The sequence below is a fragment of the Pipra filicauda genome, unplaced genomic scaffold (assembly GCF_003945595.2).
Source record: "Pipra filicauda isolate LSUMZ 115617 unplaced genomic scaffold, ASM394559v2 scaffold139_size1960392_pilon, whole genome shotgun sequence".
In the NCBI taxonomy this organism is placed as follows: Eukaryota; Metazoa; Chordata; class Aves; order Passeriformes; family Pipridae; genus Pipra; species Pipra filicauda.
In genome coordinates this window covers 980,468-993,938 of record NW_024103873.1, presented here as the reverse complement: position 1 = coordinate 993,938, position 13,471 = coordinate 980,468, and the positions used below count along the sequence as shown (strand labels likewise).

At 47.8% G+C, this 13,471-nt stretch overlaps 1 protein-coding gene across 6 annotated transcripts in view; it reads left to right on the top strand.

The window, feature by feature from the left end:
• GRM7 (glutamate metabotropic receptor 7) overlaps positions 1-13,471 on the top strand; it is a 227,238-nt gene that overhangs the window by 122,549 nt on the left and 91,218 nt on the right. For all 6 annotated transcript variants that reach the window (XR_005562453.1, XR_003545520.2, XM_027746429.2 and 3 more), the window contains exons 3-4: positions 10,438-10,579; positions 11,499-11,653. Coding sequence is in view for 4 of the 6 variants with exons in the window: in XM_027746429.2 (XP_027602230.1) it covers positions 10,438-10,579; positions 11,499-11,653 (297 nt within the window). In the remaining 2 variants the exon portion in view is untranslated. The remainder of the gene's footprint in view (positions 1-10,437; positions 10,580-11,498; positions 11,654-13,471) is intronic.

Sequence of the window (13,471 nt, the reverse complement as noted above, 5' to 3'; positions counted from 1 at the left end):
CTCTTACTGTGATATAACATGGGCCATTTTCCATGAGATAAGGCACTGCTGGGATCAATCCTGGACTGCCTCCCTAGAGCTTGCTCCTCACTTCTGTACCTTTTACAGCCTCTCGTGTCAGAGCTCCATTAACTTGACCAGATTATCCCCAGGTAGTGCAGGGGGGTGGTTTTTGCAAGGCTGCAACAGTGGTTTTATTGAACTATATTGCATTTTTAGTACTCATTTGAGAGAGGGTCATTAAGGCTCAGTCTAGTACATTAAGAACATTACTCCAGTGTGAAGGAGACAAGGATTATGAGAAAGACAAGAAAAGACCAAGGAATTACAGAGTTTTGTCTTTCTCCATCCAAGGGCTGGGAACAGAACCTGCTGAAATAATTCCCATTTGCTGAATGCACATGTTTCCAGTCCTAGAAGGCACTGGGCAGTGGAGAAGCTCCCAGCAATGACCTTGGGTGTGAATCCTTTGGGAAAAAATGTGCTGCAGCAAGCGAGGACTGATCAGAAACCCTGGTGGGACCTGACAGAAAAACTGTGTTTTGATATCTCAGTCACCCCAGCTGGCACCTGCAAGTCTGATCTGGAGCTGGTTTGGAGGGAATGGGACTGGTGTGTTCCCTTCAGTCTGTTCATACTCTGGGTTCAAATGTTCAACCATATTTTGACCCTTTCTTTGTGGCTGAGTCACCGTCCCTGCAGGGGTTTAAGAGCTGTGTGGATGTGGCACTTGGGGACATGGGTCAGTGGTGGCCTTGGCAGTGCTGGGGGAATAGTTGGACTCAAGGATATTAAAGGTCTTTTCCGACCTAAATGGTTCTGTGATTCCATGAATTCTATGATTTGCTTTTGAGAATGTGCTTAAATGTGCTTTTAACAGCTGTGTCTGACTCAGGGCTTTGTTCAGGCTTCCTGAGGTGCTGTGGGATATGAGCACACATCATGGAGTGGCAGTTTGCTGATGAGACTCGATGAACTCTTCTCTCAGGAATGTTGGAGCTCGTGTCGTTGGCCCCCAGTGTGATGTGTGTGACAGGCCCTGTGTGTGAGGGTGAGCCCCATGGGAGCAGCAGCATTTCAGGGTTCACTCAAAGCTGGGAAGCAGCAGCAGAACAGTGTGTGGAAATGAGAGCAGTGCCCCAAAGACTGGCGGTGGTGGCTCGAGTGTAGAGGGAGGAGACCCTCATCCTGCTGGAAGAGTGGAGGAGGAATGAGCTGGGATCTGCTGCCTTACTTTGGGTGACACACAAGGAACTGGCACAGGGTGCTCAGAGAAGCTTTGGCTGCCCCATCTCTGGAAATGTTCAGGGCCAGCTTGGATGAAGCTCTGAGCAAACTGGTCTAGTGGAAGGTGTCCCATGGCAGGGGGTTGGAATTGGGTGGTCAGTAAGGTCCCTTCCAACCCAAACCATTCTATGAACTAGAGGTGAAACAAAATGTCACAGAAATCACAGAATCATCAAGGTTGGAAGAGACTTTCAAGAGTCCAGCCATAAACACAGCACCATCACCACCCTTAAACCATATCCCCAAGTGCCCTGATGTCATGGAAGCCACCTCCTATTCCTTCAACCCTCCATGTCCCCCAGACTCACACCCTGTTTCCTCCTGTCTTCCTACCAAACTGTTAGTTGGTATGGCTTAGTGGACATGGTGGGGTTTGGCTGAAGGTTGGACTTGATCTTGAGGGTCTTTTCCAGCCTTCATGACTCTGTGATCTCTGTAACTAAGAGCAGTGAATGTCAAACCCCTGTTTGCTCTCAGGAGCTTCCCTTGGAGTTCTGTGCTCCTGCCCAACCCTCACCTCATGTCCTCACTGACTCACAGCCCAGGAGTCCCTCTGAGCCCTGCTCCATGTTCCTGATCTACTGCAGAGCTTTTGCAAGCCTGACAGGGGTTCAGGAAAGAGTGTTTTCATGCTGTAAATGCTGGCCTGTTCTTGGGTGGAAAAATCAGGAAACAGGTTTCCTTCCAAAATTATATTTCAAAGGTTTCTTCTTCTCCCTCCTTTCCCACTGAGATTTCCCATTGTGTCATTGCCACTCTCTAGATTTCTCATTCTTTGAAGAACTGACAAGTCTTTACTTGCCCTCACAGATACATAACAGCCACAAAAATACCATTGACTGAGAACAGGCTAAAACACCACCTTACCTCTCCAAGAAAAAATTAATTAGGAACAAGGGAACATTCTAAACTGTGGTTAGAAAAGCTTCATCAGTAGAGATCATTTTGTGCTCGCAGTTTATAATGATTCACTACCCAGAGGTGGCACCGTTATTGCTGGGGGGAAATGTCCCTGCAGGAACAGCACAGTCCCTAAATTACACAGTGCAACTCCAAGAGGCAGCTCCAACAAGCAGCCCCAGGGCTCAGGATCTGTGGGGGGGGTGGCAGGAAATCGTGTCCTGCAAGGCAGCCAAAGCAGCCTCTGAGGGCTCTGCTTTGGAACGACCCTGCATCCAGGACCTGTGGGGAGCAATCCAGGGCCTGGAGGGGGGAGCCTGGCTGCCCTCTGCCCAGGGAGAGGGTGCTGGAGGGGAGATGCAGCTGCCTGGAAGGTTCCATGGCAGGGAACAGGTCTGGTTTGCAGAGCCACAGCTGCAGAGATTCAGGTTGGACTGTGTGTGTGTGGAGAGCGGCCAAGGAAGGGACCGGAGCTGGGAAGGGGCTGGAGCAGCTGAGGGAGCTGGGAGGGCTCAGCCTGGAGAAAAGGAGGCTCAGGGGGGACCTTCTGGCTCTGCAACTCCCTGACAGGAGGGGGGAGCCGGGGGGGGTCGGGCTCTGCTCCCAGGGAACAAGGGACAGGAGGAGAGGGAACGGCCTCAGGCTGTGCCAAGGAAGGCACTGTCCAGCACTTATTTACAGGAAAACAGGGAATATTTTACCAGTTTTGTTTCTTTCTTGATTCCTTGGAGTCCAGTCTCCTTTCAGGATACCCATGTGTCCCTTCAGGACCAGCCTTGCCACGTTTCCCTCCCTTTGGGCATCAGGAGCCTCTGGAGATACCCGAGGAAAGCTGTGTCTGCAGCAGGGGCTGCTTCCCATGCCCCTCCCCGGGAATGTCAGTTCAGGGCTCTGAGTGTGCCAGTTTGGGGGATTTCTGAACCAGCTGCAGGACTGAGATCCTTGGCTGGTGTTTGTGTGGAGCACAACCCTCATTTGGATCATGGCTTGGCTGAAGGCTCTGCTGTGGAACACGGTATTTTTGGGGCTTTGTTTCTGCCTCCTGCAGCCAGAGCTTTCACCGCCCACAGTTGTTCCTAAAGCAAATGTGTTTTAGAAAGTGTTCTGACACCATTGCTGAGAACTTTGCCTTTGCTATTTTTACACACAGCGCTGCAGAGCTGGGCTTAGGCTGACTAAACCCAGCTCAGAAAGGGGAGGATTGAGGACATGGTTTAGTGGTGAACGTGGTGGTGGTGCTGGTTGATGGTTGGACTCAATGACCTCAAAGGTAACAACTGTGGGATTCTCTCCTGTGTTCCCGTTCTTTTGGGATTTGTGCCATATGAGACCACACGAAGCGTGTTGCACTCCTGGGGGGCCCATCCCATGGATCGGGAGGTGCACCCAGGGCTGTCCCCCAGACCCCACATTGCACCCCTGTCACCTCTGTTGGGGGGTCTGGATTTGGGGTCTCTCTTTTCCCTTTGCCAGCAGCACCTGCTGTAAAAACAGGGAAATGATTCAAGGCATCAGGAGTGTTCTTCAGCTGAGAATCTGTTTGTTCTGGGTCCTTACAGGGAATGGTTTATCAGTTATCTTCTCTCTTGATTTCCTGGAATCCAGTCTCCTTTCAAATTGGCAATGTTTCATTTTTAGGGGGATCTCAGTGTCCCTCTGAGCAGGGTTTGTCCCCTCTGGAGGCTTTGCAGGGCTCTGCTCCAGACCAGCTCATTGGAGCACTCCTGGCATGAAGTTGTAACAACAAAAGTGTTTTAGATGTTTGAAGCTGAACCATAATTTTATTTTATATTGTTTTTTTCTGCATGGATACACTGTGTGGCTCCAGTGCACCTTCTTTCTATAGCACAGATTTTAGGAAGCCAATAAATCCCAAGTTCCTCCTGTTGCAAAAATCTCTCCTGTTCCCACACACATTCCCAAGCCCCGGTGGCTCTGGGTCTAACAGGGTATCTTAATTTTCTTCATTTTCTCTCTAGCAAACAGAGCTTTTCTAAATCTTTCAAAGTGATCCCATACCATTCTTATAATTTAATTTGGTGTTCCAGAGAGAGTCTTAATTTTTTGTATATTGCTGGAGTGTAACTGCCATAATAAAGGACAATTTTGAGGTGATAAAACGCACCAGGAATGTCATTAAACATGCAGCAAAGGTCTGACACAATGGAATTAAGCATTAACGAATTACATACTAGAAATATTAGTCTTCTGTATCAGTTTAGGTGTTCTGGTGTTGGGTTATGATGAGGGTTAATGTGAAAAAATGAAACAATAAACAAGATTAGCAAAAATAAAATTCCAAAATGATTCAGTAGATTCTTCATGTGTAGAAAGTTTCTGAGTTAAAGCTGTTTGGTATCCACAGGGATCCTTCTCTTGGATAACTTGTTGTAGTTTCATGTTTTAATGTAATTTTATTATTGGTGCACTTTTCATTTTTACAATTGAATTCTGATACTATGGAGATGTAATTTAAATTTGAGCCCATCTGCAGATCAGGGCAGTTGTAAACTTCTTTTATTGGCATAAGCAGGAACTTTGTAGCTCTTGGTAAGCAGGAGATTAAGGATATTAACTGTTCCTGGTAATGACCCAACAGTCCAATCCAGAGTCTTGTTAGAACTTTGATTTTGGAGACAAGGACCCAGGTGACATTTCTAGATCTCTCTATTAGCCATTTCTTTAACTTGAAGCTCTTTTTTCCTGAGGATTCTGAATATTCTGTGCTGATTTGGCCCAGCAAATCCAGGTAGAATGAAATCCAGCCAGTTGTGTTTGAATGTGCCTTGCTGTGTTTTAATTTTGGGGGTCAGAATAAATTAATTTATTTCCATTTCTGGCTGCATGGGATGGCAGGAACTTTTCTACCAACCAGCTGATTTCCACAGATTAAAATCCCTTTGTAGTGCCTCAGGCAGAGCTGGTGCTGGATCACACTGGGGTCTCCTCTGGGCTCTGCATCCCAGCTTTCCTGGGAAGATGGAGCAGGGCTGGAGCTGTCAGATAAATGCTTGGGATCTTTCCTCTGGAGTGTTCTGATGACCCCAACCCATCCCTGGTGAACTTCCACACTGGTGGCACCTTGTGCCCCAATGGGACAGGGGAATATCAGAGATCCAGGTTGGTGTGCTGGGAATCTGCAGCTTTGGGAATGGCACTGGAAGCTTTCCTACATTAGAGTGATTTACTGAAAATCTGATTTATTTCTTGCAAGAGGCTGAGGACCAGTCCTGCAGCATGGACATGGAGAGGTTTATTCTAGGTTTTACTGAAATGTGAACTCCCTCATATAACAAAACCCCACCTCTACCCCCTCCCTGCCACAGAGGCTCCTGCTCTGCTCTAAAGGTGTGAGTCATGTATTGACTTCCCAGTGACTGTTCCTTGAAGATTTGGTGGTTTTGTGTCAGCTCTTTGAACAGTTCTCTCTCCCTGCTGAGGAGTTTGATGCCAAACAAGCTGCCAGCCCGGCTGCATTTCAAGAGTATCAAATAATCTGTGTCGTTCCAGTTCCTTTGGGCTGTGACTCTGCTTTATCAGGGAAATATCCTCAGTTGTGGAATTGGAGTTTTCACTTGGGGAGAGTACTGACTTCTCTGACTCAGTCTTCAGTGTTACTGCCATTAGTTTCCTGTCTGCAGAATATATGAGGTTCACAAGTAAAATTCATTGCAGCTCATAAATTGTATATGCAGGGTATAGAAGGATATGCCAGAGCCCAGCAGTGACATAAAAAACGTACATAGCAGTGAAAAAACCCCACTATGTGCCTTTGAGGTTTATTTTGTTTCTTCCCCAGTTAATTCCTCTCCTTTGCCTGCCCCAAGCTGAGGTTAAACTGTATTTCCCCCTGTGTGATGGGGGGTCCTGCTTGTTGGATCATCGTGGGACCACAGCAGCTCCCTGGCAGGGTCTTTCTGAGGGGTCAGAAATCCTCCACACTTGAAGACTTCTTGTTTTTATTGTTTAGATTAAAATTCTAGTTGCCATCTGTACTTAACCTGATCTTTTCCCATGCTTCCCAATAAGCCTTTGTTAAAATCCTAGTTTGGGGATGTTTTCTGTGCTGATGAGCAGCGAGAAAGGTCCTCAAATCCTTGCCAGTGGAGGATGAGCTGTGCCGAGCCATGCAATGCCAAAGGCTTTGTCTGTTGTTCCCATAACTTTAATAAACATCCAGGAGGCAGCTCCTGGCAGCTGCTAATTTTAAAGTAACATATTAATCAAATTAATTGAGAGTTCCTTTTAATAATCAGCAGCAACAACATAACTTTGTGATGTTTTCAGTGTTGCTAAAAGTAATTCCCCCCCCTCCAAAAGAGGATCTCTGCAGATAAATCAGCTGAAAAAGTGTTAAAGTGTCTCTTTTGCTACCTGATAATCCAATTAAGTGGTGATAAGAAAAATAGCTCCTGGAGAATTTCAGGGAAGCAGAATAATGTACTTAGTGTTGTACCAGAATCCAAATACCACATAATCGTGGGTATCCATGGATACTGAAGCAACACTTTGATTACCAGATACATCCATTACCCTTAAATACCAGCGCTGGGGGTTTAATGCCCCGACCAATTTAGCGCGTGACTGCTCCAGCCTGGAGAACCCTCCTGGGGATCTGCTCCGGAGCAGCACAGGAGCTGGCGGGGGGGGAAGGAAGGCAGCCAGGATATTTTTGAGACTCTCTTCCCTGCTCCTGTGTGCTGTCAGCTGCCACCCAGCTGGCTCCATCCGCCTGCCCTCCGGCTGCCGGGAGCTGGAGCGTCCTGGGATGTGGCCTGACCCCTGTGCCACATCTGTGACTTAGGAGTGGGATTCCCAGGAAAAACCATCACATGATAGTGCTGTAGAGTGCTTGTGCTGTTGGGAGTCACTCCACAGTGGGTGGATGGCCTTGATGTCCCAACCTTTGATCAGAGCAAGATGAGCATGTTGATCATCTCACAGCACAGGATCTGGCGTGAGGCTGGAGACACAAAGTCATGGAATCAAAAAATCCTATAATGGTTTACTTGGAAGGGACCTGAAAGCCCATCCAGTCCCCCCCCTGCCATGGGCAGGGACACCTCCCACTGTCCCAGTTTGCTCCAAGCCCATCCAACCTGGCCTTGGACACTTCCAGGGCTGGGGCAGCTACAGCTTCTCCGGGTGCGTCAGAGCAGCCCTGGTTTGGTCTCAGGTGGTTTTGGCTCCAGACTCCCACCCTTTGCCACAGCACTTGGTGCCAGTGAGAGCATTTGTCACTCCTCCAGTCCGTCAGGGTAATGGATCACTGCAGGAATTCAAGGCAAAGGCCCGAATTTGCAACTTTCACGTTGCTACCACTTAATTGCCTGAGAGGTTTTTCCCTGGTGAGTGCAGTGCATTAACCTGACAGGTTAAATAACTGTGCACACGTTTCCTGGCGGAACAGGAATGCGGGACGAGAATATGGAAGCTGAACTTATTCTATCTGTGCCATTTGGACAATCTCCCCTCAGTTCCCTGGGCACCTCTGCTTGCTGAGAGTGGTAAATGCCAGGGGGCCCTGCCTGCCACAGGCTCCTCCAGAGGGATGGGAGCACTGTTATCCCAGCTCGGGGGTTGGGTGTGAGCAGCAGCTCATGGGCTGCTGCAGGACCTTTGTGCTCTGGTGTCAGAGCTGCCTGGGGTGGATTTGAGCTAAACAAGCTGGAAAATAACACACTTTGTCCCCTTTAGATGGCTTTGGGGTTGTATTTGTTCCTCAGGCCTCTATTTGCTCTTTGGGCTGCATTCCCAGTCCTCTCACCTTTTCTGACTGAAGGTGATGGGAGGTGATGAAGGACTGCAAAGGACCTTCACAGCAGCTTCAGATGTGTCTAAATGATGGCTCCATCCAGCACAGAGGAGCCCTTTGGTCCCAATGCCATAAAATACATCTGCTCCTGCTCTGCTCTGTCACAGTGGGAGCCTCTCAAAAGGACACTGTGGAGGGAAGGAATAAATTTCCAGGTGACAAATCCTGGAGCTCTGTAGCACTCTGGGGGTTGGGTTGGTTTTTTCCTTTCTTTTCTGAAATGAATTCTCCAAAGTTGCCACGTCCTTGTTTTACAAGAGAAATTGGAGTCTCTCGGGGGAGGTTTGGAGTAGCTTGGCTTGGAGTGATGGAGTGCCAGGGAGGGCACAGGGACTTCCCAGGAGCAGATAATAACTTGAAATTCTCCTTAGGCTTGATGCCAGGGCAGAGAGATGTTCCCCCAGCAGAGCCACGTGGATGGCTTCCCTGACTGCTGTGCCTGGGTGGTGCCCTGGCCCTGCCGTGGAGCAGGATGCTCAGAGCCAGGGCTGGCTGGGGGAGCTGTGCTTTTAACCAGCTGCAATCCCTGCCAAGTGGGTCATTCCAGGAAAGCTAGATAGCACTGCTCACGGGTTTGAGTTCATTCTGCCTAATTTTGACTGGGGAAAAAAAGAGAGCATTTTAAACTCTTTAGATTTTTGAACTCACTAGCAGTGAAGCTTTGTCTCTCCATTTAAAAATGAAGTTTCTTTTTAAAAACATGTATTGTTTTCTTTGAAAACAAACAAACAAGCAACAAAAACACCAGGTTGCAAAAATTTCAAGTTTTGTGAAACAAAACGAAAGATTTTGTGTGAGTCAGAGGAAAACTTGGGGGTTATTATTCTCTTTTATTCTTTCCCTGCCTTTCCTTTTCACTGTTTTATTTCTTCCCACCAAACCAGTCCTTCTTCCCCCGGAGCTTTTGGAGCAGCCAATACAGCAGAGCTGCTTTGCCTTCAGGCAGCCCCTGCGTCTCATCTTCTCTGCGCCTCAAACAAGGGAAAAGGAGCCTGCCCTGCTCTGGGAGGTGCTCAGGGACCTGCACAGGAGGCAGATCTCACCATTTTAAGGGCTGAGTTTGGTTTTCACGGCTGTTCCAGGGGTTCCTCCAGGTGTTGCCGTGGCTGCTGTGCCCGGGGTCGAGGATGGTGCTGCACTGGCAGATGGTGTGTGCTGGGGATGAGCCTCCTCCTCCCCCTGTAGGATCCCTCCATACAAACACCTTCTCCACTGCCTCGTTTAACAGTACTTTTAGATCTGTATTTTAAAGCATATCTGTGAATCTCTCCTTTGTCCTGCTGCCTTTTAATTAACTCGTCCCCACTGCTGTTTCTTATTAAGCAGCTCTGATATGTTATTAATTAACACATTGTGCAGTAGAGTGGGGAGGTTGGTATCTGAGATGCCATAAAAGATGAAAGTATTTACCACTGAGAAACAAAATAATTAAGGCAAAAGTTGCGTTTTCATCTGCCAGCAACAAGCAGAATATCACTGGAGATGGGATGGTTTTTTCTTTTATTTTTCTAAAACAACCTAAATAGCTGTACTCTGGGAACTGTGCTGGCAGGGAGCCTTTCTCTGCCCTGCCTGTGGGTGTCCCTGTTCCCTGCTCACACTCTGTGCCACGTTTCCTGGGTGTTTATGAGAAGTCCCATTCACAGACGTACTTTATCTCAAGGCTTCAATATTTGGGTCTCTCCAGCCCAGTTGGTGATGGGCATTGGAACAAATAAGGGTTTTCTTGATCTTTATCCTTGATTTTCATTTTTATCCTTTTTTGGTTGGTTGGTTGGTTTTTTTGTGTGTGGTTTTTTTTGGTTTTTTTTTTTTTTACTTTACCAATATTTCAACTCCTTGGCTGTTCCTATTCCAGATAAGTCATTCCAGTGGAAACATTTTCCCTCAATAGCCTTCAACCTGTAAAATCAAAAAGAATTTCAGCCCTTTGCTGAGATAAAATTTGTGTAATACACCTCCAGCATCACTTGCCTTTCTGATTGTTGTTTTGGGGTTTTTTTAGTCAGTTTAAGCTTATTCAGGTTGCCATTTGGATTGGCTTATTTTTTTTAATTCCTCTATTTTCAGTCCTTCCACTGACCATATATTTGCTTATTTTGCTTTTCTACAATGTTGGGTTTTCCCACCTGCTTAAACCACAACCCTACCCAGCCCTGCAGACTGTGTGTATCGGAGCTCTCTGTGCAAAAAAATAATGGTATGAAATAATGATGTGAATATGAAATAATGGTATGAACATGAAATAATGGTGTGAAACCCTCAGGAAGTGGCACATGAAGTGCCCACAAGGGCAGTGATCCCATCAGAGAACTTGTCTTCCCCCCAGGCTCCCCTTCCAGTGTGTGCAGTTCCCGCTGCCGTCCCTGTGCTCACCCCTGATGTTCCATTTTCCTCCGTGACAGTGCTTCTGCTCTCCCCTGTCTCTGGCTCAGGTGGGCTCTGCATTGCCCAGTCCCTGAAGATCCCCCAGGACCGCAAGGACAAGACCATCGACTTCGACAAGATCATCCGGCAGCTGCTGGAGACGCCCAACGCCAGGGCCATCGTCATCTTCGCCAACGATGAGGACATCAGGTGAGGGCAGCTGGGGGAATTCATGGGGCTGGGCAGCCCTGCAGCAAGGGCAAGGCAAAAAGAACGGGAGGAGTGGGAATGTCTGTCGGTAAGAGTGATGGGGGGGGGAGTTTGGGATGTGGGGGAAGGACCAGGCACAAGGGTGCTCTGCCCTGGCTCAGGGGGTGCCCAGACCACAGTGGGGGCACAGGAATGGTGACCAGGACCTGGGAGCTTTTCCTGGCATAGGGTTACCCATGCATTGGATGGCAGAGCTGACCTTACCCCTCAAAGAGGCACTAAGAGCACGCCCCTCTCTCCAAGCTCGTTCTGTCATGTATAATTAATTATTTCAGGCTCTATTTTACGGCAAATGAAGGTTAATAGTGATAAAGTGACTTGGATGCTCAAGGTTAAATCACATAGAACTGGCTCATAAAATAATACAAAGAATATTTTATATTTCATTTCTCACTTGCCCGTGCTCCACATTCTCACTCCAGAATTTTAAATCGGCTTAAAATCATGATGGAATCATCAGTTGCTGAGAGGCTCAGTCCTACAGTGAGACAAAAAGAATTCAGGATGAAGTTTCAATAAAGTCAGTGGCAAAACTCTAAGTTTTGGTGGAATCAATGTGTCTGTCATGGGATACAGGAGGAATTTAAAGAGAAGTCCTGTTGGTGCTGCAAAGGATAGTTTGGGTTGGGAGGGACCTTTAATGATCATCTTGTTCCAAGCCCCTGCCATGGGCACCAGCACCTTCCGCTAGACCTGGGTGCAGGAATGTGCTGTTTCTGCTCATGACAGAGTAGATTAGGTTGGAAAAGCCCTCTGAGATGGCTGAGTCCCCCCATCCTGCCCCTGGCACAGGCCGTTTCCTGCAGCAGTTCCATGTTTAAACCCCACGACCGTGTGAACACGCCCTTCTCTCCCACAGGCAGATCCTGGCGGCCGCCAAGAGGGCGGATCAAGTGGGACATTTCCTGTGGGTGGGCTCGGACACGTGGGGCTCCAAGGTGGGCCCGCTGCTGCAGCAGGAGGACGTCGCCGAGGGGGCCATCACCATCCTGCCCAAGAGAGCCACCATCGAGGGTAAGAGCTCCCCTCCCTCCCCTCCTGCTCCCCACACGCTGCCAGGGCAGAATTGGTCACCTGGGATTTTCCCCATGAGTGTTTTGGGATAAAGGTGCCCAGAACAGGGTGATACAGACCCGGAAGCACATGGGGTAAGTGCTGAATTTTCCCCAAATCTCCCTGTTCCCCACATGGACACCCGGCGTCATTGCCACGGTAGCAGCTGCCAGCAGTGGGTTATTGGAGCACGATCCCAGAGCCCACCCTGAGCTGTGGGGATGTCACAGGGCTTCCATCACCCAAAGGAAAGGAAATTCAAATGATCTGAATGTATCATGTGGATACAGGGGGGCAGAAAGTCTGTTGCAACCTTTGTCTCAACTCTGAAGCAGCGGAGAAGTTCTCCACTGAGGGAGTAAAACTTCCTTTTCAGATCAGTGGTTTCCACTGAAACTTAGCTTAACTTTTATTTCCTGCAGATCAAGCACTATATTTACTTATACATGTTGCTTGTGTGCTTGAAAAATATACACTTCTATACATATGCACATGTATATAAAACTTACGGGAAACTTTGACATAATCCCTTTGTTTCCCAACATTCCTTTGTGTTCTGAAGAGTTTGTTGTCTGATCTCTCCTCAATTTGTTAATCCTTTTGTGTGCAGGGATGCTTAACTATCCACATGGCTTCCTCTGGGCACCAAACTGGTTGATTAGAGTCTGTGTTCTCTATAATACGGAAAGAAAAGTTGTTTACAAGGTTCAGAAGGTAAAGAACTTTCCTTTGAGTAAAGAAAACAAACTCCTCAGCTGGCACATGGCGCGTGGGGCAGGGTCTCCAAAGAGTCCTTGAACACATTGCCTACATTAAAATAGGTTCGGGTGTCTTCACTCCCTGGAAAACCAAATATTTGCATTTTCCTGTGCCTGCACTCCCTCCTCATCAGTTATTCTTCTCAGGTGTATCATGTGCTTCCTTCTTCTACATTTTTCAGCCCCCGAGGTGTTCTCAAATGTTGTTTCTCCGTAAATACCTAAAGTTGATAGACAATGAAGTGGTTTGTTTCTGAAAACTAGGGTATTTTAATAAGCTTTTCATACTGGCTGTATTCATCCCTATGGGTTCCTGACACAGAAAAGAAAACTCTGTCAACAGTAAACAGAAACAAAAACTTTCCAGGTTTGCTTGTTTTAAAATATTTTACTTCTGTCTTATACACTGAACCCATGAGGGGCTTTTTTGGACCCAGTAAGCGAGGAGAGCAGAATGGAAGGGTCCAGGTATAGAAAGTCAGTTAACTAACAGTTGTAAATATCAGTGTATCTGGTGTATCTGCAAAAAATATGTTTATTGAGCTCACAAATGTCTTCTTATTCAGTGACCGTGTTGAAGGATTGCCTGAAGGTTGGCTGGTTGCATTCTGCACTTGTAGCCACGCAGGTTGGATGATTAATTGTGATGCTTAAATCACATTTTGCCTATCACTGTCTCTAACTGTGCTCATGCTTTAGGAGCAGATCCATGTTTCAGGTCCCTGTGTTGCAGGGACTCCCTGGCAGGGCAGGGCAGTGGGGCAGAGCAGGGGCTGTCCAGGGGTGCAGGAGGCAGAGCCAGATATCCCTGTCCAGAGCAGAGGCTCCCTGGCTGCTCCCTGGCTGCTCAGAGAGCTTCAGGCTGGTTCTTACCTCCCTCAGTCCTGTTCATCCAGCCCCAAATGCCACCTGGATCTGCCTCCTGCTCCTGCTGTTACAGGGAGGGTAAAGGGATGCACATCCCCATTCTCCTGGAGCAGTTTTCCAGGACTCCACATTCCCAGCCCAATTCCATTTTGGT